Source organism: Camelus ferus, chromosome 4 (assembly GCF_009834535.1).
Source record: "Camelus ferus isolate YT-003-E chromosome 4, BCGSAC_Cfer_1.0, whole genome shotgun sequence".
Taxonomy (NCBI): domain Eukaryota; kingdom Metazoa; phylum Chordata; class Mammalia; order Artiodactyla; family Camelidae; genus Camelus; species Camelus ferus.
In genome coordinates, this window is record NC_045699.1 from 6,402,624 (window position 1) to 6,430,222 (window position 27,599).

At 47.1% G+C, this 27,599-nt stretch overlaps 1 protein-coding gene, 1 long non-coding RNA gene and 1 other non-coding gene across 3 annotated transcripts; all 3 read left to right on the forward strand.

Annotated features, from left to right (window-relative positions):
• The first annotated feature begins 675 nt into the window (after positions 1-675).
• FBP1 (fructose-bisphosphatase 1) lies at positions 676-26,377 on the forward strand. The gene is made up of 7 exons (XM_032477473.1): positions 676-988; positions 11,927-12,089; positions 13,781-13,873; positions 19,437-19,577; positions 22,485-22,622; positions 24,215-24,334; positions 25,920-26,377. Exons 1-7 carry the CDS (start codon positions 819-821, stop codon positions 26,109-26,111), a joined length of 1,017 nt encoding a protein of 338 aa, XP_032333364.1. The 5' UTR covers positions 676-818; the 3' UTR covers positions 26,112-26,377.
• Positions 13,186-13,257, forward strand: TRNAG-ACC. Its single transcript has one exon. It is a non-coding gene; the product is annotated as a tRNA-Gly (tRNA).
• Positions 19,597-21,586, forward strand: LOC116663034. The gene is made up of 2 exons (XR_004319053.1): positions 19,597-20,368; positions 20,461-21,586. It is a non-coding gene; the product is annotated as an uncharacterized LOC116663034 (long non-coding RNA).
• Positions 26,378-27,599: the final 1,222 nt, after the last annotated feature.

Consider the following 27,599-nt stretch of genomic DNA (forward strand, 5'->3'; position numbering starts at 1 on the left):
TCTGCAAAACGCAGGTATTGGAAACAAAGGTCCCCAGTAACTCAATTTATAGGAATCTTGAGAAGAGGCCTGAGTTAAGGATCTCAAAAAATGGGCCCTCAGGTGAGGAACAGGGAAATCCGAGTCTCCTGAAGTTGGTCAGAAGAGGCAGGTGGCAGGCCAAGCAGGGACGGACAGAGGGCAGGGAGCAGATGGCAGGCGGCCACAGTGCGGAGGGAACCGCGGCGGTTAGAGCCGCGAGCCTGAACCCGGGAGGAGCGGGGCTGGAGCGCCCGTCCGCTCACTGGCTGCGCTGCACTTTGCTTAACCTCCCGAACTTCCGTTTTAAATCTTCGGAGGGGAAATCGTGACTGCATCTTGGTGGCAGGGTCGTTGTGGGGACTGAGCGAGACCATGCTGCTGGCCCAGAGCAGCGCACCGCAATGCCCGTGGCCGTGCGCGGCCGGGGCGGAGGCGTGGCGCGGCGACAGCGGAGGAAGTGGAGGTGGCGGCGGCCGCGGGGGTGGGGGCAGCCCGGAGGCCGGAGGAGGATCCCGCACGTCGGCGGGGGCATGGCCGGGGGGGGGGGGGGGCAGGGTGGGAGCGGGCGGGGCGGCGGCCGGAGGGGCGGGGGCCGGGGCGCGGGGGTGTTCCCGGGGGCGGGAGGCGGTGGCCTGCCCCTGTAGGCTATAGGCGTCCCCGGACACCCGGGTTGGGACCGGGCCCACTCCGAGCGGTGCTGGCACTCGGCGGCCGTCCGTGCGTCCGTCCTCCAGCCGCGTTCTGCCGCGTCCCGCCGCCCGCACCTGCCGCCCAGCGCGCCCCGGCCCGGCCCCAGCATGACGGACCAGGCGGCCTTCGACACGAATATCGTCACCCTGACCCGCTTCGTCATGGAGGAGGGCAGGAAGGCCCGTGGCACGGGCGAGATGACCCAGCTGCTCAACTCGCTCTGCACCGCGGTCAAAGCCATCTCCACGGCCGTGCGCAAGGCGGGCATCGCACACCTGTGAGTCAGGCCTCCGGCCCCCTGCCGCATCCTCTCTCTCTGGCTGGGGATCTGCCGGGCAGTCGGATGCCTGGTCCTCTAGCTCTCCTGCTGTCAGCCTGTCTGTCTGACAGCTGGGACCCTCTCTCTCTGGTAGCCCCTCTGCAGACGCTCGCAGCCACATTTAAGCCCTAGTACCCTCTCCCTTAAGCTTGCGGGTGCCCCTCTGGGGGCCTGGCTCACAGTCCACACCTGCCATCCAGCAGCCTTGGCACTCCTCTCCGCCTCCTCCCGGTGAAACTGGCTGGCGGGGTGCGCACCTGGCCTGCCACCGTAGCCATCCTGGCCTCGTACAGAAAAATGCTTTCCTTTCACTTTTACTTCTTTGACCTCCTTCACTCCCTTTGGAACTGGGATCCCAAGTCAGATTTCTAATTTAGTGTCTCCTTGACCCTGAACAAATCCTGATAGGAGTGTGCGAACCCGGGGGGCAGGCTGGGAGGAATCCAGAGCTCTCAGGGGCAGTAATGCTCCTGCCAAAGGGCTGCGGTAGGTCTGGGGCGGGGCCTGAGAGTCTGCATTTCTAAGAAGCTCTTCTGTGGTAGGTGGGGCTGAGGCTTCTGGTCCACAGATCCCATTCTCTGTAGCACAGGAATCCCGGGACATGGGGATTCAAAAGACACCTTCTTGTGAGGCTTTTTGTAAATAGCACAAACACCCTTTGGTTTATTCTGGGTGCACAAGTATCTTGTGTTTAGACTGACCCTCACTGGGTTTTCAAATTGCCCACACTCCTTCCTAACATTTCCCACACTTAGGAACGCTAGGAAAATTGTGCATGTTCAGATCATAGTTGATCTGAAAAAATATAACCCCTGCAACCTGGATTCCTTTTCTGCTAAGCTGTTCGCCTTTGGTCCCACAGTATGACTCGGTAGCACTAACTCTTAAGGACGGAATGTGTGATCACATTTTCTGGATGAGGGATCGGGACAGGTATGTTAGAAAGGGGGTGACTCCATTACTATTTCACCTACAGCCCCCCTTAATACATTTCTCAGGAGCCTTTGCTTTAGGAAACATGCACAATTAAACCTTATTTCAAATTTAATTTACAGTAAGTATCCTCACAGCTTCACCTGCCTTTAAGACCAGGGGGCTTAAAAAAAAAAGAGTGCTAGTCATTTCTTATGCTATTTTAAAAATACGTCAGCATCTTTTACAACCCCAAAGAGACTTGGAAACACAAGATCTACTTTGCAGTGTATCTTTCCTATCTTTTAATTACTTCAGAGAGTGGGACCTTAGGTAGTGGGATTTTAGTAGTGGGATCTGGACAAAGGGTCCTCATTTTGGCCATTATAAATTATGTATATATTTACATTAGGTACCTGTAAATACCAGGCTAAAAAATATTGTTGTTGCTATAATTATAAATTCCTTAATAAGTTGCACTTGACAAAAATTCAAACCACTCAGAAGAACAAAGGGAAAAGTGAAACCCACCTCCATCCACTCCCTGGGGTATCCACTACTCATACTTTACTGGTTGTTTTACTGGGTATTTCTTTATAGTCATATAAATTTATACATGGATACATACTTGCATATGACTGTTTATAAATAGCAAACAAAATGGGATCACACTTAACATATTCTGCAGTTTGCTTCCATTATTCAACAGCACATAATGAACATCCTTCAGTGTCGGGGTGTGTAAATCCACCTCCTCCTTTTTAACTGCTGTGGAGTGTTCCCCTGCATGGAGGTATCAGGAGCTGTTTGACATTTCCTGTATGTTTGGGCAAGTCACTGGCCTTTGACTGTTTCAAACAAGCATTGTGCCTGTGAAGAGGGTGTGGATATGTTGTCATGGGGGTGGTGACAGAGGAGGACTAGACCCTGGACCCTTACGTACACCTGTGGGAAAGTAAGCATTTGAGAGTCTCAGAATCATATGTAGTTGGGCAGTAAGACAAGATCTCAGCTTAGGCCTCCAAATTACACTCATCATCATCGGCTTTGATATCCTGGATGAAAAGGCCAGCGTGCCTGCAAATAACTTGTTAGTGCTAAAGTCTTGCCCTAAGAAGGACATCTAGCTGGAGGGACGACATGCCTGCAGATTTGCCGGAATCTCACAGAACCAGTTTATGGAGCTCAGCCATGAGTCCTCAGCAGGGACGCATCTGATCAGGAGTTTAAGCGTAGAGCCTGGAAAGTTCTTTCTTTCTCCCTCTTTCTCTCTCTGTAGTTCTAGAAGAGAATGTGAGATGAGAATGACAGAGCTGATGCTGTAGGAAAAATATTACAAGTGTAGAATCATAAAATAATAGAGATTCTGAAAGATGCTTTCCTAGAGGTGCCAGAAATGCCATGTGGAAGCAAAGGACCGTGGAGCATCAAGACGGGCATTTGCAAAGGGCGGGAAAAGATGGTCATAAGGCCTGATGGCTGGAGAGCATTTTAGGCTGGACTGTCATGTGAGGAAAGGTACGAGGCGGGAAGATGTTTCTGGAAAAGTTGCTCATTCTATTTGACTGAAGCCTGGAGTACTTCATGTAATGTAATGGGGTGGGAGGCATTTGTGAATGTTAAACTGTGGGTTCATTGGGGGAACATCAAATGGCAAGAGTGAATACCTTGTATTTTAGGTGGTAAGCAAAGAGGAGAGGTACAGGCTTTTGAGTGGGGCAGTGGCGTGGCTGGGATTAATCTGGGGCAGGTATGGCTGTGAGTATAGAGTTAAAAGAGGGAAAGCTAAGACAACGTGGAGAACCAATGGAGAAGGGAAGAGGTGAGTCAAGCAGCATCCAGGGCTAGAGGACTAGAGGGGAGGAGGAAGGGGACCTGGGAGAAATCTGAGTCAGAATTGGATGAGAAGGACAGGGAGGGAGGTTCTCAAAGAGGGGTCCCAGCTACTGAGAGCAAGGCTGCATCGTTACAAAACAAAACAACAAAACCAGAATTCCAAAGGAGGAGCTGGGTTTTAGAGGCGGGGAAGAGTAGGAAGATGATTCTGACATTCTGGAGATGTTGAACCTGAGATGTGAGAGGACCATGCAGTCGGAGATGTCCAGCCTGCAGTCGGACACGATAGTCTGGAATTTGGGCGTGAACTGCTGACTAAAGCATAGGCCACTGGATTCTGGCACATTCACCCTGAGGCAGAGAGGAAGAGAAGAAGAAAATCAGGGCCCGGTTTAGCAGAACAGGAACGTGCAAGGCTTTGAGAGCACGGTTTGGAGAGAAATGGATCTGGGCTCAAATGCCTGTCTTTGCCATTTAATTTCTGTGAAGATTTGGGCAATTGTCGTAACATCTCTGAGCCTCAGTTTCCCCACTTATAAGATTCTTTTTCATATTTTTTTCATAATTTTTTGTCTTTAAAATTTTTTTAATTTATTTTTTCTTTCCAGAGACAACGATTTTTTTAAACCTCAAAGAGTTGTTTCAGGATGAACTGAGTTCATAAAACTGGTTCCATCGTCACTGTTTTTCTAGGCTGAAGGGGTTTTTTGTTTTGTTTTGGTTTGGTTTTGTTTTTATTTTGTTTTGTTTTTTATGAACTGATCTTTCTACATTCTGCTTTTCATTCCTTAGTAGTTGCCCACATGTGTATCAGCAGCGATATATTCCAGGCTAGAACGTTATCTGTTAAGAGGACTTTGCACCCTTGTATTGGTTAGGGGAAACTTTCCCCAACATGCTCAGATCGTGTGCAGAAAAGTTGCGCTTAAATACGGAGTTGTCTCTGTTGCTTGATGGAAAAAAAATTAACTTAAATTTTAATTTTGGAATTACAAGTCAGTGAATACATGCTCAAGTTTACCTTCAAACTGGCAGAGTTTATGACATTGAACTTTGGGAAACCATCAGATGTATGTTCTATTTCTTGAATTATCCTCTCCATATTACCAAAAACCTCCTTTCCACACCAGAAGCACAGCCAGCCACACGCCATCCTATTTGCACATTTTTGGCTGGCATGAGCTCAAGCCAAGTTTGGGGTTTGTGGCGTTTGAAAGCTGCTCTGGTTGGCCCTTTTCAGCATGCGGTCATCCATCTGTCTAAACCAAGGATTGGTTCCAGGACCCCTGCGGATACCAAAATCCATGGATGCTCAAGTCTGTCATATAAAATGGTGGAGTGCAGGCTGCCCCTTCTATCCACAGATTCAACTAACAGCAGGTCAAAATTTGCAGATGCAAAACCCAAGGATACGGAGGGCAGACTATTTCTGATCTGACCCTTGGACGTTTTGGACTTGGTAAATGGTTGGTCATTTACCTCAGAATCAATGAATAACAAGTCTGTGTTACCTTCAACTTGAGTGATGAGGATTAAATAACAATCTTATCTGCCTCCCTTTCTCTTCTGAAAACGAACTCTCCCCCTTGGTCCCTGTGCATGCTCGCTGAGGTGCTGCCCGCTTCGTGCTGTCCTGCTGAGGTCGGAGGAAAAGATCTGAAGTCAGTTAGCAAGTAGAGGAAGTCATGGAAAGTTCTTCCCAAAATGCGGCCCTGGCTCCAGGCCTTGTGTGTAGGTCTGTGCTTCAGAAATACAGCTAAAGGAGGCTTTCCCTTGACAGTCATAAATCACAGACTTGATGCTGTGAAATGGCTCCAGAAACCTTATGAAGATTTTAAAGACCATGTTAATTTTTAATCCAAATTTCTAAGGATTATAAGATACTGGCCAGATTAACTATCCTTCTGAGGAGTTTCCTGTCATTTGAATTAAAATGACATAGCTTTTTCAAATTTTCAGTGAGGCTTACGGTAAAAGCAAAAGAAGAGATATTACAGACAGCAGCCTCTAAACGACTTTTCTCTCCAAACTCCAGAAAGAGAATTTTTGTGTCTCTGGGGGTTTAAAAAGGAACAGTCACAGGGGCTTAAACCCTAACAGGCTGTTGTCCCCTCACCCCCAGTTTCTTGGGTGGCAGAGCAAACTTATTTGAATAAAACTGAAGGGACATTTCACAAGCGTCTCATATAAAATCATATTCCCAGTGGAACTTTAGTCCAGTGCAAACTTTGAGCGCTTGCTTTTGTTGTCAGTTACCTGTGACATGGTTCTGCGCTGGCTGTCTTCCCAGAAGCTGCCTGCGAAACCGGTTTAGAGGTCATTCCCCGCTCCCGCCCCCGCCCCCGCCAAACCCGCTCACCAGCCAACCTGCACTTAGCGGTCGCCTGTGGGGCTCCATTAAGAACAACGGTGGCCACCAGTGGCTGCTGGGAACCGGGTGCAGCACGTGGGTTAGCCCTCATCCCTGCAAAGCCTGGAAGCCAACAATCAGAGAGTTGGAGACAACTTGATGGAAGCCATAGAATCACTAAGAGAGAAAGGCAAAAACTGAACCCAGCTCTCTCCGGTGCTGTGTTCTGTCGGGACCCACTTTGCTTCTCAGCGTGGTTGTATCGGTGCTGAGGGGAGTTAGGGATGGGAACAGAATGACATTCTTTCTTGCTCTCTTCCTTCGTGCCAGTGTCTGTTCTAAGCCCTTTACCTCCGTCCGCTCATTTACTCCCTGTCTCTACATACTATGACATAAATATACTAAATTCCCATTTTACCAAAGATCGGAGATGCTAAGTGACTTGCTCAGGCTTGCTTAGCTGGTGGCGGAGCTGGGATTTGAATCCCTGTGGTCTAGATCCCAGCCCAAGGAGCAAAGCCCATGGTAGTTGCCTCTCGTCTCTGTGGTAACTTCCATTTAGGAAAAGCTTCTGCAGCATAACAAGCGATGGGCTCAGTCAAAACTGATGTCCCTGCCGCTGAATGACAAGTGTCCAAATGCTCCTGACTCCTTTTCTGGGTGGGGGAGGGGAGGGGCTCAGATCAACCCATTGCTTCACCCGTTCAGCTTGCTTCTCTCTCTCCACTGACCGTAAGGCACAGTTGGCCCCTGCAAGGCTCTTTTAAACAGGGTTATATTAAGATTTCCCCATATCCCTGCAGCCTCATTTGCCGCCTGATTCTGACCCCAGGGAGTGGCAAATTGGAAAGTAACCTAAGAAAAGAGTCAGACGTGGTGGGATAAAGGTTGCTCAAGTCCCACTGAGGATGGGTGAGCCCATCCTGTCTTGTTCACAAGGGCCGGCACAGGAGCTCCTTCCAAACCAGGCTGGGCTCTCCTAGAGTCTGCCCAGAGCTCTGGTGGGGGGAACACAGTTGATTCATTTTTTCCAGACTCAGTTCAGCCTGCCGAGCAAAGGTGCGGGCCAACCGGGGAGCCAGGCCCCGCCCCTCTGCGTGGACATCCACCCACCTAGTGAAAACACTTGTTCCCCAAACCTTTGGGAACTTTCAAGAACAATGACTGGTCAGAATGCAGAAATGTATTGTTTCCAAGGGTGTTTCTGAAAACTTACGAAAGAAAATAAACATTCTGTGTTCTTCATCTAATCAGTTCCTCCCAGATATTTCTTAAGGCTTTTTCCCTCTGTCAAGAATGCAAGCCTTGCCTGCTTCTGGCTTTTTTTTTTTATTATTATTATTGAAGTATAGTCAGTTTACAATGTTGTATCAATTTCTGGTGCACTGTATAATGTTTTAGTCGTACATATACATACATGTATTCATTTTCATACCCTTTTTCATTATAGGTTACTATAGGATATCAAATATAGGTCCCTGTGAAAATCATTTTCCCTCCTTTTTTGGGGGGAGTGGAGAGGGGTTGATTAGGCTTATCTATTATTTGTTTGTTTGTTTGTTTGTTTTAGTGGAGGTCCTGGGAATCGAACCTGGGAAGTGAGTGCTAAGCATTCACTCTACAACTGAGCTTCCCGGCCCCCTTCTGTGGCTGGGTTCCCTTGGGCGTGCCTTGCTGCCCTCCCGAGCGCCCCTCGCCTTGAGGCGTCTTAAGAGAAACCTGACTGCCTTGTCCTGCTTCATCTTCCCTGAGCAGGATAACTCAGGGCCGTGTGAGGAACCCTCCCAGTCGCAGCAAGCTTCATGAGCTAAGATGCAATGTGCAGAATCTACGGTGACGTGGGATAAACTCAGATAATCCCACTGTCGACCTGGCAGGCTGGGAATTCATCCTCCTGAATGCTGCTTCTACCTTCGAATCACTTTCCTGGGCTTTCAAAGACTTTCCCAACATCAGATCTCACCAAAGGAAGCCCGCCCACAAGGTGTCCTAGGAAAGTTTACCGAGCGCCTTAATTTTGATTTCAAGGGGACCAGAGTAATCTAACTCCATTTTTTATGCTTCACAAGCAACTGGAGGGTAGTTGGGGAAGGGTCCTTCTGGTTAGAACAGAGAAGGGACCTTCAATGGAGTTAAAGAGAAGGAAGGTGGGGTGACCATCCAACCCTGCAGGGCAGTGGAGAGATGGAAGTCCCAGTGGTCTGCGAGGGCCTGGCCGTGAAGATGGCCACTCTGTTCTGATGTGGGGAGTGTCCCCTACAGTATTCATCCTGCGGCTGTTATATGGCCCTACCTGACTCCCATCGCAGACAAGTCTGTGCTTTCTGCGGCCCAAGGGCAGGAAGCACCTTAGAACCCTGGAACAGCAGTGAGGAACTGGCTGGTGGTTCTGGTGGACAAGCCAGCTGCCCTGACTCTGGTTGTATCCTCTGGTGGCCCATGGCGTGATCTGGGGCTACAAGAGTTGTTTCTCGGTTCTATTTGGCCAGTTACTGAGTCTGCAAGCTCAGAAAAATGCAGTCTTTGAGTTCCGTCAAATTCATAGAAACAGAGTAGAATGATGGCTGCCAGGGGAAGAAATGGAGGGTTGGTATTTAACGGGTATAGAGTTTTAGTTTTGGAGACTGGTTGCCCAACAACGTAAATACTTGACGCTACTGAGCTGTACAATTAAAATTGTAAATTTTATGTTGTATATTTTACCACAACTAAATTTTTTTAATTTAATATTATGAAGGAACTTAAAATTAAAAATTGCAACTATTAGCATTAAAAAAAAAAAAGAAAATGCAGTCCAGTACATCAGGAACTCTTCCATTCAGTCTCACTAAACAAAGTTGGGGGAGGCGCACTGTGACACAGTCACAGGGGGTCCTGTCTGTCCTTGGCCGGTGGGGATGGCCCAGGAGCACCGCAAACCAGAGCCAGCCTTTCCTCTGGGTCTCCTCTTTCTGCATTTCAGAGCTCCCTGGATCTAGGCATCATGGAAAAAAAGGCTTTGAGGTTTAAAAAGTTGCTTATATGAATGTGCACAGAGTACCCCTTCCCATGTGGAAATATGTAAAAAGTAGGCTCCTTGTTTCTTTGAATAAGTCACTGACCCGGAGCTGTTCTTTATGATTATTACTGGCTGGCTTTTTTGGGCTCTTTGAGCGCTCTTTCATACCTTCCCTTTCTTACTAAAAACATTCAAATTATCCTTCAGCTGGAACAGCTTTTCTGCAGTGAGACCTCCTTGACCTGATGGTCTAAACCCTTGCCCTGCCAGTCCACCCTGCATCTTGTGTCTTGTATGAAAGCACCTGTCAGTGTCGGATATTATCCTATTCATTCAAAAGCACGTGTTTTTCTTGTTTGCTTCACTCACTAGGCTAGAAATTCCATGAGGGCTGGGGTCTCATCTGTCTTGCTTGGCACTGTGATCTCAGTTCTCCAGACAGTCCAGTGGGCACAGTAGATATTTGTGGAACAAATGAACACTCACACAGGCCTCTAGGAAGCTTCTGAGCAAGAGAGACTATGGCCTGATAGCTCCTCAGCCATCTTGCTGAGTGAGATACTTAAGCAGGTGGAAAATGGAACCAAGTGCAAAGTAGGCCTTTCCCCTGCCTGCCCCAGGTGCCCTGACCACCTGCCTCAGCCTCCCAGGCCTCCCTGGAGCTATCCCCATAGGCCAGCCCCTCTGGGGACCGTGCCAGTGGCCTTCTCTGCACTCCAAGGTGTGGAAAGACCTTAGAACTGATCGCTAAAGCCTGAACAGCCATGCCAACGTGATGGTGGGTGAAGCCTCAGGGAGCTGGGGAGCCCCTCCCCTCTCACATGTGTGCAGCCCCCTAATGAGAGCTCCCCTCAGGGAGCAAATGAGGGAGTTAACACTCAGCACCAAGGGCTGTGCCAAACCCTTTGCAGACGCGGGATAAGCGTGTCGTCCTCCAGCAGCCCTGGAGGCATCGTTGCCCTCCACGGGCACAGGCAGAGGGGAGGGCTGGGGGAGAGCAGGGGCTTGCAGGGCTGAGGGGCGAGCCCGGGTTTCTTCTCCATCCACACTGCCACCCCTCTTGAATTAGTAGTGATGAGTGGTGGAAATCTCAGGTTAGCATCACTATCTGGCACGTGGCAGTAGCTTTTTTATTTTTAACCCTCTTACTCCTTTTTCAATTGAGTGACTTTTAGGTTCGAGAGCTAAACACTGAGATTTTAGGATAACAGACCGACAGTTTGTTGTTTTCATCATTATAATCGGCACTGTATATAGAAAGGCCGCCTTTTGTTAAATCTACATTTTCTAAATATCAAAGAAAAGGGAAACGGAGTATAAATCAATTTCTGTATAACCTGTTTCAAACATGAGTTTTATCTGCTTAATATTAGGGCTTTGCCCCTTTTTCTGTAAATCTCTGGGGACCCCCTGTAGAAGCTGTTCTCATTAAACACTAAACAGGTCCATTCTCTAGGTACTAGTTACAAATTCGGTTTCATATTCCACTTAACAATTTAAATAAACTGAAATATTTCTAGATGGTCTATTTCTGGTCATATAAAATTGATTTCCAAAAAAAAAAAGGGGGCCTGGGGGGAAAAAAGTTGAGAAAATGGGCTTTATGAGGTAACGGGAATTACCTCCTAGAGTCAGGCCAGGTGAGTCACTTGGGTTTGGACAGTTTCTGGTGTTGGCTCAGTTTTGTCCAGCCAGAGACACGCAAATTATGTTTAGAGAAAATGCATTTTCAAGAGCTGAAGCCACGGGTCCATCCCCAGGCAGGTGCTCCTAGCAGTCTCAGCCGAGCGGGCAATGGCGCCCCCTTATCACCCACTCTTAGCTGTTGGGCGCTGTCTTCAAGGCTCCCACTCCTTCCCCTCCCACATCCAGTCTCTTATCTTGTTCTGTGCATCCTTCCTCCAAAATATTTCCCCTCCTTTCTGTGTTTCTGCTCAATCCCAGGCTATGACAACCCTCCTCTTTCCTCATTCTCACAAACTAAGCCCCCTTTTGGACAAGCCACTTGGATTCTGGGAATTCCACAGTTACCGACTTGCAGGTCCCTTGAAAATAAAGTGCAGATTGCAGACTTCCCGCTCCCTCCCGCCTCTAGGACTCCTGCCAGCGCGGTGGGGTGTCCCCAGGAGAGGCCTGGCCCGGAGTCAGAGTGGGTTTCTCACCTCTGCTCTGCCCTCCAGTTTGGAGAAGCCCGGTGGTGTCTTGGAGTGAGCTTCCTTCCCTATAAAATGAAGTGCTGGGATCTGTCATTATTTCTTGTCTTTTAGGTTCTTTTCATTGATAAAACCATAGATTCCTCTGACTTGGTCCCCATCCTAGGCTCCCTCCCACCCGGGTGTCCTTGCTTACTGTGCCTCCAAACTGACTCATTATGCCTTAGGCATTCGGGGGTAAAAATTAGTTCTTGGGGGAGGTGAAAAAATCAGTCTTTTTCTATATAAAACATATGTACATATAATGCACTAACAGCTATACACTCTATCTGTAATATTAAAATTTCATGGGGGAGTGTGTTAGGAGGAAAAAAAGCCTCCTTAGGGGCTATAATGGAAAAAAAAAAAAGGTTTAGATACATGGATTTAACCACAGAGGTGTGCTGGCTACCGTGACAGATACGGGACAGGTGAATGACAATATTTCCAATCAGAGGGATAACCATTCTTGTTTTGTTTCTCCAAACTATGTGTCTACTTTCGTTTCTTCTAAGTTCTACCCAACGCTCTCTTTCAGTGGGTTTGCAGGTGCATCGATACATCCCAGTGATCACGGCTTATATTTTTATGGCTTTTCTTCCCTCCAGCTATGGCATTGCTGGCTCTACCAATGTGACGGGTGACCAAGTGAAGAAGCTGGATGTCCTCTCCAATGACCTGGTTATCAATGTGCTAAAGTCCTCTTTTGCCACTTGTGTTCTTGTGACGGAAGAAGATAAAAACGCCATAATAGTAGAACCTGAGAAAAGGGTGGGTCTGCTCCCCCACTGTTGATGGTTTTAATGTCGCCATTCCCCGCCCCACCTGAGCTTCGTAAATGATGCCACCTGTGCAGCCAAGCAAGCTTCCTGGGACTCTCCCTAGGTCCCTCCTGAACCATCAGTCATCATTTCACAGATTCCAACTCACTGCTATACCTCAGACTGTTCTCCCCTGTTCACGCAACCAGCACAGTGTCCTCATCTATGGGGGAGACTCAGATACACTCATCTCCACATGTAACTTTTCACTGTCATGTTCAAGGCTTCAGAGTCTGACTTTTGTTAACTACTCCACTTGTTTCATCTCTATCCACCCTATTCCCCACCTCCACAACCAACTCTCCCGCCAATCTCACCTGCTCCCAATTCCTAGCATCGTTTCACGCATTGGAATCCCATCAATCTGATTGCTCTTGAGGGCAGAGAAAGAATTGCAGTCTTCTCTGTATCCCAGCTTCTGGCACAATACATGCATTGCTGGAGCTCAGCAAAAAATTACGGCTGAAAAAGTGGATGAAAGAGTATATCCAGCTTTTATAGAACAACAATCTTAATAATAATAAACAAACCCTCTTGAGATGAGAAGTGCAGTTATATGGGCTTCTATCTTTTCCTGTTTGAGATGAATTGGGAACATGAAGGAGTAGAATGAGAAAAAAGCAGTCGGATGATGAATTTAAAGAGGCTGCCTGATACCCTCTGATCTTTATAAGCGAGATGGGGAGCCACATCCGATTAACTTGTTTTACGTCATTCCTGAAATACTACTACCCGTCAGATTCAAAGTCCATGTTCTCTGCGGGGCTTCTGAAGGTACTTGGCGGTCATAGGCATGTGGATTGAATTTGCTGTTTAATATTCTCTGTCAGTCAGCCCAACTCCTCTGCGTGCAGTGTGCCTTCACTGATAAGCATGTTTCCGTTTCCCAGGCGACAGTTTCTCCTGCTGAAAATCCGGTCCAAAGAATGAGTCTCTGGTTGTCCCAGTACAGCTGAGGGTTGTTTCCTTTGGGAATTACAGTAGGGACATGGCTGAGAACTCTGCACTGCAACCCCGCGTGTCATCTATAAGACTTCATGAGGTGGGAGGGTGTAGCTCAGTGGTAGAGCGCGTGCTTACCACGCATGAGGTCCTGGGTTCAATCCCCAGTACCTCTGTTTAAAAACATACAAATAAAATTTTATTTTAATTAGAAAAAAAATTTGCATGAGAATTTTCTTATAGATCTCAATGTTGTCTTTGTCTCACCAAAATATGTTTTTCCCTTATGAATAAAGAGAATTAAGTGACTAATGGTGTTCTCTTCTTCCTTTGGCTGCCAGGAAACTGACACCAAAATTACAATTCATCCAAATCAATGATGTAACTTTATCCGTATTCCTCATGTTCATCTATACCCCCTCGTCTAAGTTGTGTTTTCCCTGCCTAGTGATCTTTTGATGTATGTATATCAAATGTATATGTTGTTTTTATTCTATATCCCACCTCCTATCTTCTCTGACTATATAAATGAGACTCACATTTGTTTTTTTTTTAATTTAATTTAATCTTTTTTTTAGAGACTCACATTTCTTGAACTTTCCCCTAGATTCCCTTTTTTGGCTTCTTAGTGTATACTCTCTATTTTATTATACTGCATTCATTTCTAATGCAGAGTTGTATGTCCTTTTCTCTGCTCAGGGTAAATATGTGGTCTGTTTCGATCCCCTTGACGGCTCTTCCAACATCGACTGCCTTGTGTCCATTGGAACCATTTTTGGCATCTACAGAAAGGTAAGATGTAATGTAGCAAGCTCCTGGTTTGGGATTAAAAGGCGAGTTAAGGTTGAACAGTCAGCCCTGTTTTGCTATTGGCGGCACAGCCAGAAGGCACATCATGGAACTCTGTGAAGCTTGAAATAGGCTTATATTTCAAGTTCTGACTTTCCTAACACTAACTGCACAGTGAAAATCCGTTAAGGTGTTAGAAGAAAATGCAGTAAAAGGTGGGTGGAAAGACAAAGGATATTTCACTCTTATAACTGTATCTTTCTTTCTTTCACGATAGAAAATGAAATTAAAAAATGAAAGAGACAGTGTAGGGTACCTACAGCGATGATAACTATGTGAACTGAGAATTGTGAGTGTGACACCGATAGAGATCATTTATATCAAAACTGTCCTTTAAATCCTCTAAATCAGGGGTCTGTAAACTGTGATTTCCCTGAGCCAAATCCAGCCCATTGCCTGATATTTTTACGGCCTGCGGGCCAAAAAGAAAACTCTTTTGCATTTTTGAATGGCTTAAAAGAAAATCTAAAGAGTATGGTTCATGATCCATGCCATTTATGTGCGATTTAATTTTCACTGTCCATAAATGAAGTTTTAATGGCTTATAGTCAACTCACTTGTTTACTCGTTGCCTTTGGCTGATTTCCCCCTGCCCAGGCAGGGTTAAGTGGTTGTGATAGAAACTGCATGACGGTAAAGCCTAGAATATTTACTATCTGATGGTTTCTGGAAAGAGTTTGCTGTTGTAATTTATAGAAAGCACACTGGTGCAGCTTGGGAATCCAGACTCTTGCCCTGAGTCTCTTCCACCTGTGTGACCTGGGCAGGTAACTCTACCTCCAAAGTCTCTCTTTCCTTCTTTTACTTTAAGTGTGTGGGGGGCGGCGGGGGGGCGGGGGGGATGGGGTGGGTGTGATGGAAGAGCATTCAAATATACAGACAAGTTAAAAACAGAATGCATCCCCCTGGGCGCATCATAAAACATGATGAAATCTAAAATATGTCGTCTTGGCCTCAGCCTTCTTATTTATTTTTTAAATGAAACCTCACAGACGCCTTTGAGGCTGAGCCCTTTCCTTCATCTTAATGGACGAGGCGGCTGGTTCAGCTGACCCTCGAGGTTCCTCCAACTCTCCTGTTCCGGGATACAGAGACCATAACTTAAGAAGCGAGACCGCAATTTGTGTTTTATTTTTCAAAGTGACTTGTTGTCTAGCATTGCATTGCATAATCTCCTTTCAAACATGGAAAGCAGGACCACCACGGGACTGTTCTCTTTCATCATTGGAATGTATTTTGCTTTTGTCTTGGCTGAGAGGCAGATCAATATGAGTAACAGAAGGTTCGAATACTCCTATCAGAAAGGCAGAGGCAGCAATGAATCCATTTTCCAAGTCATACCGTGAAACATCCATCGCCTTCCTGCTACAGATGCAGAGGCTGTAATTCTACCTGCAGAAGTCAGGTCTATGTAGCATAGCAAGAGAGGCTTGGAGCACAATTCTTCATGCAGAAGAAGACCTTTGGTTAATGACTCAACCAAAGCTGAAGCAGCACTAATGTTTGCCAGCCCCAGTTTCCACATCAACCCCCCCCCCAAATATTTTTAAGGTGAATTTAAAAAAAAAAAAAACCTAGAAAACTGAGAGACACCGGCTATCAACTAAAAAAGTCAAACCAGCTTGCAACAGCAGCTTGAATTACGAATGCTACAAAGATTCAATAATGAACCCACTCTCTTATTAATAAACCTGAAGTGACTCTTAAAAGACTTAAAGAGATGATGAGTGTGACACTGCCTTTAAGTCATTTCAGTCTTTGAAAGCCTTATTGATTGTTTGAAACCACTTGAGTGCTTAAGGGGCATAAATATTGAAATGGCTGATGCTTTAAAGGAGACCTTTCCTGCATCCTGCGGCGATGCTTCTGGGCTGGAATTCAGCTCCCTGGCGCACCCACTCAGTGGCACAGCATCAGTCAGTAACGGGAAACTGCCAACAGTGCTCTGGGCTTGCCCCCGTGTTGCCTGGAAATAGGTTCCAACAAGATCCCTTAGGGCATGTGGTCCTATGTTCCACGAAGTTCCTGCCACAGCACCTCTGAAAGGGTCACCCAGCCTCTGGGGCTGGAGACATCCAGAAACGTAGAATTCTCCCGATATGTTGATTGATCATCATGGTTAAAGTGTTCCAAATGTTGAGTCAAAATCTGTCTCCTTATTGCTCATTTGGCCTTTTAGAGCATCAGAAAATAAGATTCTTTTTAAGTTAAACATCTTTCATGTGAGATGATTTTTAGTCCTCTCTCCAGTGTGATCACCCTCTACTGGATACATTCTAATTTGCAACGTCCTTTAAAAATATCCAGTCCCCACAGCTAAAAGCAGGGCTTCAAAAGTGCTCCAGCAGCTTCAGAATCCAATCCACTTCTCTTAACTGGGCAGAGGGAGCCGTGATAATACCCATATGGATTGTAGCTTCCCTACGTTGACACTTACCAGCTCTGTGGGACCTTGGGCAAGGTGTCCTCTCTGTCTCTCGCTTTCTTATCCACAAAGGGGAGATACTGAAAATTCAGCATAACACATTGAAAAGAGTGCCTGGCATATAAAAAATGCTCAATAAATGGTAGCTACTAACATTGATTGCCTTGTTTTGTGTATTAAGATTCAACAGACAGTATCATAACTCACACTAACTTGGAAGGAAGGAAGGAAGGAAGGAAGGAAGGAAGGAAGGAAGGAAAGAAGGAAAGAAGGAAAGAAGGGAAAGGAAAATGATTGGTTCACATAACTAGAAATCCCAGTGGGTAGGGCTGCTTCAGGGACAGCTGCATTTAAAGACTCTGACCACATAAACAAGACACACTTCCTCTCCCTCTCTATTGCTCCCTCTTCTCTGGTGGCAAAGTGGCTGTGGGTAGGTCTGGGACCACATCCATTCCTTTCAGCAACTCAAGTAGAAGATGCAAGCCTCTTTTCTAACAATTCCAACAGGAGTATCATCTCACTGGCTCTAATTGGCTAGGCTTAGGTCATGTACCCATCTCTCAACCAATCACTGTGGCTTGAGGCATGCAGTGATCTGATTGGCCAGGACAGGGTCATGTGCCCACCCCTGGAGCTGAGGGCAAAGGAGGCAGTCTCTTAAGGAAGATTATGGTGCAATTACCAGCAGAAGGGTAATGGGTGCTGGCCAGCAAAATCAAACCCTGTTCACTGCAGTTTATAAACTCCTTAAGAGCGGGGGCCTCCTCTGATATGCAATTCTTGCCCACTGTTGCCTGGTGCAACAGTAAGTGGACAATAGTGGCTGTGTTACTGGAGACGCTGACAGATGCCCTGTGAGACCTTCTAAGGAGGGTCAGCTGCCCCTCTGAGGGAAGACCTCAGATCTGATGGCATGACAGCACCCCCTACTTCTGCCCGACATTGTCCTTCACCACCTCCAGTCTCCAGAATCCATGGCGTCTTCCATACTCCTTATGGAAGGACATGGATTGAAAAAGACAATACCTACAGCAGGTGGTGGCCTAGGATAGGCAGAGCAAGGCAGGGTCCAAAGGCTTTCTAATTTAGCCAAACACTTACATGCGTTGGTCTGTGAGTGTCTGTGTGAGAATGTAATGGATTCCCTTGGAACAAAGGCATTCATTGCTGGGAGTTTGGAGAAGGGAATTCACGCATTAGGAAGGGGATCGGGCTAGAAAAGAACTCTTCCAAATCCCAGATTAGATGGAATTGTTCTGTCTATCTATGAGGATCACAGATAGTGTCACCATTTCTTATTCCACACGAGGACGCTGGAGGCTGAGGCTACTTGGTGACAGTATTTCACTCTTGTGAAGACTGTTCCCTCTTGTGCCACAGGCAGACATGGATGGTTCTAGGCAAGGTGAATCTCTGGGAGACTTTTCTTGGTGGAGAGCTGACTGCCCCACGCCTCTGGTGGCTTCCAGTCAATTTATTTGTCTTATTACCTATTACCTTTGTCTTATTTTGTGCTTCACTTGCAGTGCTAAGTGGTTATGAAGTCAGAGGCCTGACTGTCTCCCCCCCACTATTTCACTGGCTTTGAAGGAAGCTGATTCCTTTTTCAAGGTTGGACACTGGCAAACCTTGGAGTTTGAGACAGCAACTCACCCTTTCGCTAGTGTATTTGGTCTGTGTTTAGCTGTAACACACGACCCTGTGAATTCAAACCAAACTAAATCAAATAATTTGACCCAACCCAATCAACCAACCACCTAGATGAAAACTATTAAACACAGGGATTGGAGATAAAGAGAAAAAAAAAGGAGAGAAATTTTTTTTTTTTATATGACATTTCCTTTTACGTAAGTAGCTCTTAAACGTCAGTACAAGAGTCACCTATGGTTCATGGTAAAATGCAGATTCCCGGGGCCATCTTCAGAAAGTCTGAATCAGTAAGTCGAGGCTGCAGCCCCAGAACTTGCCCTTTAAATAGGCATCTTAGGTGACTCCAGTGTGCACGGTCTCTGGACCACACTTTCAAAAGTTATAGCAAGAAATTACCAGGAATGTTTTTGCTGAGATGACCAGTGTCCAGTGTGATGATACAGACTGGCTTCACTTACTCCTCAGCCCCAGAATCTCTGGTGGGGGAAGGAACATATGACATTAGCAGAAATTGCCCGTTTTCAATTCTGTGTAAATTCAAATAGAGAGGCTTCAAGTTGAAAGATTTGTTTGGAGCTGTTTTGAGGACCATAGAATTGTCAAGTGTTAACAAAGAAGATAATTATCAGTTAGTGATCATTGATTAGAGCTATGCCCTTGTGTTGTTCCCTTCCTTAGTGAGTCACATGATCCAATAGGCTGGGTTTTAAGTGAAAAACATAGAAAAGATTGGAGTACATGTCATGTTCTAAGTCTAAGTATTGTTTTCTTAAATTCTTGTCGTTGTGTGTGCACGTGTGTGTGTGTTGGTACTGGTTTGTGATGTAAAGTGTATTTTTTTTACTGTGGGTCATGGTCAAAAAAATGGAAAGCATTTGCCCTACACCGTAAGGACGCTGAGGAGATATTCTCAGTTCCCGTATTTCTGTGACTCTCTTTGATGTGTGGGCGTGGACCACGCTGCTCACAGGAGTGTGTGCTGGCAACCGGCAAGAGCTCGTGAAATTGATTTCCTCAGCAGACTCATAGCCCTGCAGCCCAGTTTTAATTTGTTTAAATAAAGATGGAGTAGGCAGGGGAAAGACACTGATGCCTGTAATGAGATCAAATTAGTGCGAGCTGGCAAGGCGGCATGCTCTTTTTGGAAAGTGATAATGGAGAAATGAGGGAATATCGAATTAATAAAATGGGGGGAGAGCCCTGATTGGAAAGAAGGATCCAGACGCAGGAAATTTGGGGTTTGGTGGGAAGGCCGCTGTGCTAGTATAATCAGGGTGTCACTGATGTGTGGAGGACGGCCCTCTGGGAAAATGCCCTATTTCATTAGGGGAATCCCTTGATAATGCATCTTGCTAAAGGATGAACTGGAAAAAAGAACCACAAAACAAAGCAAAACAAAAACGTGTTTTGTTTTCTTCCTTGTCCTAGAATTCGACTGATGAGCCATCTGAGAAGGATGCCCTGCAGCCAGGCCGGAACCTGGTGGCCGCTGGCTACGCGCTCTACGGCAGTGCCACCATGCTGGTCCTGGCCATGGTGAACGGGGTCAACTGCTTCATGCTGGACCCGGTGAGAGGCCCCGTGGGAGGTTAGGTGCTCGGCTGGTGGCTGTGAGTGAGTGTCCGTTGTGTGTGTGAGTGGGGTGCGGGGGGGGGGCACCTAGGGGTGGCAGATGAGGCCCACGGAGGGACAGAGATGACGGGGTGGGGAAGGGGGAAAGGGAGATGCAGGGACGATGTGTATATTATGAGAAGATCATCAAGGTGAGAAATGATGTCTGTCCAGAGCATAAAGGGGGAGTCTTTGTTCCGAGATGAATTCTTCAGAAAGGACATTACTCCTGACTGAAATGCTCCCTGGACCAGGCCAACAGGCCACACAACTGAGTGACGTGTGCTGGGGAGGGACGTCTGGGGCAATGGCGGGGCTGGGGGACCAGGAGCAGTCCTTTGTTGTTACTCCTCAGGAAGAGTGGCTCAATCTCGCCAAGGCTGCCAATGTTTTAAGAACTGGATTTGCAGAAAATGTAATGTTTCTGGATTTGTAAAACACTGTGCTAGCCAACCAAAACACATGTGTGGGCCAGAGCGGGCCCAGAGATGGTCTGTTTGCCACCCACTGTATCCATGACTCTCCAGAGGTGAACGGGGGTCCCAGCTGAAGCAGTGGACAGCATCGTTGCTCCACAATTAGCTCCCCAGTTTCTTTGATGTTATGCACATGCACGCAAACCTGCAGTGAACCCTTGCGGTTTTGATAAAGCTCTGATAAACTCAAGGAAGTGAAAATAAAGAAGAAAGTGAAGATAATTCCTGAGTCTGCCTTGCAGAGGAAAGCTCCCTTATGGAGAGGAGCCCAAGGTACCATGAAAAAAATCCTCATTAACAGTTTTAATTTGTGGGTCATTTCTTCTACACATCTATTGACTGGAGTTATTTATTTATTCTGTTAGAGAACAGTTGCAACAGAGCACATAAAATGAGCAAAGAAATTTCATTAAATATTTAGCCCAACGAAACCCAGCACTGAATGTGGACGCCATGGAACTGTCTTCACTAGGTCAGCACGTACCTTATGCCTTTGGTCCAGTGTCCCAAGGGAAAAAGAATTGGGTTTGTAAATACCTTTCAGGTTTAGAAATGGCCTCAGATGACATTAATAAAACACTTTGTTTATTCGGTGCTTTTTGCTGACAAACTGAACGCCAAGGACAAGCAGCCGCTGGAATCCTATGAGAGGCAGGTTGCTGGCGGTGAGACCTTGGGGTTTGTAGGTGGCAGGTTGTATAAATCAGGACGTAGGCTGCCTTGGTCCCCTGCACTCTTACACAACTGGACTTTGCCTCCTTGGAAGTATCAGTGCTCAATAAATAAACAAGGGCAGGGAAGCAGCATTAGTTTAAGCCTCTGAAGGAGGTGATTTCAGGGGAAAATCATGGCAGAACCAGAGCGAAGTTCATGCTGAGCCCAGGGTACAGTTTCTGGAATCACTGACGTTTGCAGATTTATCCTCTGGTCTGGCATTGACCGCTTCCCCAGACATTATTCTGGTGGCTTCTCTAATAGCTTTGGGTTGATAGACATGTAGGAAACATTAAATCTCTTCTTCTGTTTCTAGATTGCAGACCGTGTCTCCGGGAGTAAGTTTCTATGTTTGATAGCCTTTTGCCCTCCTCACAGAATAGCCACTCAGTGTTTGGAAGGACCGTGCAGGCCGTTGGCAATCCTCCCCCGCTGGCCACCGCCCTCCCCAGATCTCATGAGCCCTCTGCTCCCCATGCCTGCAGGGGCGGGGGGTGGGGGGACGAACCTTGGACCAGCTTAGCGCTTTCTTTTCATTTTGCTTCGCTGGGAGGACAGGCTGACAGTTTCTGCTAAAAAGAGCACAACAGCTTTATGTGCTACTTTCAAAAAGCTTTTCAGTCTCTTGTCTCTACATGAGGAGACTTCCTTCTTCACAGCTGGGATGCTCTGGCCAAGTAGGAGGGCAGGGCGTCTGCAAAGCATGGCTTCATGGGCACCTGTTGCGTGATGCCTTCATTTTCCAGACTTCTACCAAAAAAATAAGAAAAAAAAAAAGAATCACTCATAATGATGCCTTTCAGTGACCACTGTTAATTCTAGTCTCTTTCCCCTCCCTACCCTGCTCTCTCCCTCCCTCCCTTCCTTTCTAGTTCCGACAGGCTCCATATTGGCAGGGACCAATCTTTGCTCTGGGAGTAAATGGCTGGGGAGATGTTCCCTTCCTCTTCACTCTCGCCTCTTGGAGCAGCCTCCCTCCCCAGATGGGCAGAGCCTCAATCACTCTAATATCAGAGGGGAGCCCCAAACAACCCTCAGTCCAGAGCTGGAGGAGTTCTGTGACACCATCCTCCCAGATTCGAGTCTCCTTTGAAGGACCTATGCCCTAAAGGCATCAGTTTAGCCCTGAGAATTTGTAAGAGGTTGGGTTCTGAGAAACTCTCTGCAGATCAGTGAGCAAAGGCACCGGAAGTTACATAGGCTGTGACTCGAAACTCAGGGTTCTGCTCTTTTCTATGGCAACACACAAAAGGGAAAATGACATCAAGACAGAAATAGAAAATGAAAAGCTGAGAGCAGCCGTGAACACTTGGGTGTAACCCAGCTGATATCCTAGCTCCCATCTGCACCAAAAAACACTTTTTTCCCGAGGCAGGGGTGTCCCAGCCAAGGAGATATTCCCTTGCGGGTAATCATTTCACAACATACACAAATATTGAATCACTATGTTGTACACCTGAGATGAACAAAATGTTTCATGTCAATTACACCTCGGTTGAAAAAATGCAAAACGAAAAGCAAGCTCTTTGTGCTGAAGCACAGGCGTGACCTCAGGCTTTGTGCCTCACTCCCGACCCCGACCCCGACCCCGACCCAGCCCGTCACCCCCCCACCCCGACCCCAGGCCTGGAGGAGGCATCTCATCGCCTCTGCACCTTTCCTTCCTGTCTCACAGGCCATTGGAGAGTTCATCTTGGTGGACAGGGATGTGAAGATCAAGAAGAAAGGGAGCATCTACAGCCTGAATGAGGGCTACGCCAAGGACTTCGAGCCCGCCGTCACCGAGTACGTCCAGAGGAAGAAATTCCCCCCAGTAAGTGAGGGCTCCCAGGGGCCCCTGAGATGTGCAGAAACGTGTGATTCGTGATTCGTGACTTACCCTGGAGCCCAAAGGTGGCAGTGGGAAGTGGCTTGGAGTCCACTGTGCACTGACCCCATAGTTAAGTTCCCACCCAGGTGCTGGGGACCGGAACCCCTGCCCTGAGACATCAACCCCCTTGCCACTTTCCTTTGGCAGAAGAAAGTCAGGACAGCAAAGTCAGCCAGGTGAATGAGTTCATGGCAATAGGACATGTTTCACTCCTGGGGTCCCTGATCCCAGTTGGTACAAAACTTAGTTCTTGCATCCCCAGACCCTGCCTCATGGCATCTGACGGATTCCTATCGGTTGTCTCAAGATTGAGAGTGTCCATCGTGCTCTCTCTCTAAAGAGGTTACAAATCACTGAACAGGAGAAAAAATGGCTGTTTGTAGTGATGACTAAAAAATGCACAACCTGTAAGTTGAGAGTTATGTTTTATTCAGTGGACTTTCTGAGGACTCCAGCCTGGGAAGCGGCCTCTCAAATTGCTCTAAGAGACTGTTCCAAAGAGGAAGGGAAGGGGCTAGGATATATAGGAGTTTTGCCACAAATAGCAGGTAGTCAGAACATCAAAAGATTACTGTTAATTAAAGAAAACCAGATATTCGAATTTAAGGAATTTAGCGCTTTTCTATGTATGGGAAGGTACAAAGGTCTGGGCCCATTGAAATCATTCCTTTGATATGCACCTGGCTATCTAGGGCCAGTATCTTGTTCTTTCCCATCCTGAGCTCCCTCAAGGGGCACCGCTGGTGGTGGCTGCAGAGGCCAGGCTGCCTGCTTGTCTGCATCCTGATTTCCCTCCTCTCACTGTCCAGGGTGGCGGTAGCAGCTGATGACTTGATGGCCACAGCATCCTTTGTTTATTGACTGGCAATATTTTTCATTCACAATAGAGCTGGTTCTATGTGGGAATATCCAATTTTTTCCTACCCTTGCTTAAACACCTTTGAAAGCTGCTGGATTCTGAAGAGGAAGCCCAAATGTTGTTAGTGTAACATCCAGGGTCTTCCAAACTGGCCCCAGTCCCTTTCTCCAGCTTTATGATCTGCCCTGCAGCTTTACCCAAGATCCCCTCCTTCCCCAGCCCTGTGCTTAGCCTAGGGCACCAGGCTCCTCCCCAGGCCCGAGGCAGATGGCAGTGCTTCTCTCTGCTGCCCAACCTTTGCCGGGATGGGGGGTGGGTAGCTTCTGCTCCTGCGAGATGAAAACTCCACCCTTGCTCAGCTGCTTAGTTCAGCAAAGACCTTCTCATCCTGCGAGGTCCTGCTGAATGCCTACCCCAACCCCGCAGACAGAATCCATCACACCGTCCCTGGGGCCTCCTCGGGTGATCTGAGCTTCTGTAAGACGTCTAAGAGGCTGCCTCCGTTCCATTTTCTGCTTCTTGGGAACAGGATTTTCATCACATTGCCTAGCACAGCCCCAAAGACAAGCCTCGAAGGTGCTCTGTTTGATTGTTGACTCAAATACGCGAAGAGGATACAAAGAAAACGCCCTTTCTTTTTCTGCAACCCTAACTGTTGCTGCTCTTCGCCATGCAGGACAACTCAGCCCCCTATGGGGCCAGGTACGTGGGCTCCATGGTGGCCGATGTGCACCGCACCCTGGTCTACGGAGGGATCTTCCTGTACCCTGCCAACAAGAAGAGCCCCAATGGGAAGGTGAGTAAATCCCCCAAAGAGTGGTTGAGAAGCAGTGGATTTCATTTGCAGCCTAGGGGGTCTGACTCAGGAAGAAAGAAAGGTCGTGATAGCGGTTGCTCTCCGCAGGAGGGTGCCAAGGATGTCTGGGGCACAGTCTTATCTAGATTAAAGGCTGTCCTGGTTACAAAGCCAGGTGAAATCAGCTTAAAAAATGGTCTCTTGAGAGCCCTTCCACTGCTCCAGATAAGTCACAGTGTTACGATCAGAGGGGACTGAAAGTGCTTGGTGCTTCCAGTGAATACGTGGTTTGGCTTGGGCAAAATGAACTCCATTCATAAAGTGAAATGAAATTGTCCAGCCTCATTACTAAGGCAGCAAATCACAGATGTACTCCAAACAGGTTTTCTTTGATTGCTTTCAAAAGGCATAAAATTGAAACAACTAGTGAGCTGACATTTGCTGCTTGGAAAATGATACCTTTCTAGGGAAGGAAAGAACCTCTGGGGGAAACCTAGAGCTTTCAGGTAAACTATCAGTGATGCCCTGGTCTCATGCCCGCCGCGTTCCCGTGAATCATGGAGTGGGGTGCACTTGCTTATGCCGGCTAAGGGACACCCCACTTTTTTTCTACACTACTCCTTCATTTTCCCCAATGAGTAGATTGTCTTATTTTTTTAATCTGAGAGAAGGACTAGGAACAATAATCCCCTTAAGACAGTTTGAAATTGATTTATTTCGGAATGGTCACATCTCTGTTCATGGCACGTGGCGTCCAGTGCACTGAAGATGTTCTTATTTACTTAAAATGCCACTCCTGCCATTGCAACTTGAGGCATCCCAACCTATGTGATTAGCTTGCTTGATAGCACTTCTCTCTAGCACCTCAAAAAAATTGTTCCTTAACACAAATACTGAGGTTCCTCCCAATCCCCCCCCCCTTTTTTTTTCAGTTTCGTAAATCTTGCCATGACAGCTGTATGGAAATAGAGTCAGGAAACACCTGCAAAAAGTTGTCTACTCAGTAGGCAGACTGTATGAAAATGCATACAATAAAAAAAGTTAGTATTTAAAAGTAAACGCCAAGATGTATAACATGCTAAATCCCAACCCTCAAGCCTTAGGAGGATTGTAAAAGGAATGTGTACGGAGTTACAAACAATATTGTACTGTTTGGAGGAGCCAGTCTGCTTTCCAGATGTCTGCAGCCAGACACTACCATGGACTCTGAAAGGCTTTCCGAATAGGCAAAGCTCCATCCAAAACACACAGAGAGTCACTCATGAGGTCCAGTGTCTGTGCCCTAAGGAGAAGGGAACCATCGGTTCTGCCAAAACGTCATTCGGTCCGGAGTCCAGGTGGTCTGCCTCACATTCGCATCAGGCAATCTGTGGCTGGCTCCGGCTGGATGAATGGCTTCATTTACCCAAATGGTTAAATTAATCTTTTGGTGTTCGATGCAGCCTTGTGGCGGAGCTTTTACAGCCTCATGGAAGGAAAGGGAAATTGTCTGTTACCTTGGATCAGCTCTGCGCTCTTTGCTATGGAACAGCTCTCTTTTCTGTGTCATGTGTGCTGGTGTGAGGATGCTGCTCTTGTCTTCCAGCTGAGGCTGCTGTATGAGTGCAACCCAATGGCCTACGTCATGGAGAAGGCCGGAGGGCTGGCCACGACGGGGAAGGAAGCCGTGTTGGACATCGTTCCCACTGACATCCACCAGAGGGCGCCAATCATCCTGGGGTCCCCTGAAGACGTGACTGAGTTCCTGGAGATATACAAGAAGCATGCTACCAAATGAAGAGGCTGGCCTTGCTCACCCCAAACAGAATTGCTTTTTATCTGGAACTTTTAGCTCACACAGTGTTACCCTGTTCTGACTGTGCATCAAACATTCCTAGAGATAGAAATAAAAAGGGTGGATATTTTCACGGTCAAATGCTGGCTGTGTAATGCCTTGTGCTGCTTAACCAGAATGCTGTCTCAACAATGCCACTGATGGTCAAGATATATTTTGAGTGGATAGAGGAGAAATAAATACACCCTTTCTTTTTCTAAAAAAAAAAAGTCTTCATTGCTTTGTGTCAAGTAATAGTAATAGTAACAATCACAGCTAATGCATGTAACATTAGATCACTCATTTAATCTTCACAATGACCTTATGAGTTAGGTGCTATGAATAACCCATTACTCAGATGACGAAATGGAGGACAGATAGGTGAGGTAATCTGTCCAAGGTCTCCAGCCAATGAGCAACAGAGCTGGGATACAAACCCAGGCAGTCTGGCCTCTAAACTCAGAGTTAACATATCGCTTCTCCTTTGTGTTGTCTGTTCAGGTCTGGGTGTGCTGAGTCATCGTGAGCAAGACTGTTTATGCCCCCCTGGGGAATGGAGGAGTGGTCAGTTAGTGGCGGTGGTACCCATTTATGACCTCTTGACCTCTTTCTCTGAGAAAGAAAGACATAGACAGACCCCGAGAAACAGGAGCACAAATAGTGATTCTCCTCTGATGATCCTTGGAGACCCTTGGATGCCCTTCCCTTGGGTCCAGGATGGGGATTTTGGGAACCAGTCTTGCTCACCTGGAGCTTCTACCCCCATCAAAGCCATCTCCTTCTTAGTTCCAGCTTCATCATCCAACTCACTGGTGTCTCTGTGTCTCAAGATAAGTTCCTAGAATAGAAAATCTGATTGGCTCTCATTATGTCAAATGTCTGCCTCTAATGCAATCAACTGCAGCCAGAGACAGGGTCACACAAGCAAACATGCCTTGAGTCTTCCCCTTATGGGCAGGGTGCACTTTTCTCCAAGACGGGATCATGGACTGAGCAGACACCTTAAAGATGTCTGCCATGCTACGCACAGGGATGTTGAGGTTACATGAAAAAGCTTATTATGTTGGGCTGGTTCTGCGTGTAAGGAGCTTGGAAGTCACTGCTCCATCCTAACTACAAATAAAGAGCTATAAAGACTGAAAAGTCAAAGACTCTTCTTGGGTCCATAAGAGAAGGGAGGACACAGGGTAAACCACTGCCCCCAAGATTGGAGAGACAGACAAGGAACACAGGCAGTTACATCTCACCAGAGCAGAGACTCATGAAGGGAAGCTGCCTCAGGAACCGGTGCTGGCTGGTAAAACCTGAACTGTAACTGACAACTTGCTGGAAGCTCAATGTGGACAACTTTGAGAGTTAAAAACTCCAGGGTGACCTAGCCATAGGGGGTCCCCCACAATATTGTGAGTTTTACATCTAGGAGCTTGACCAGGATCCCACGGTGGATATCAG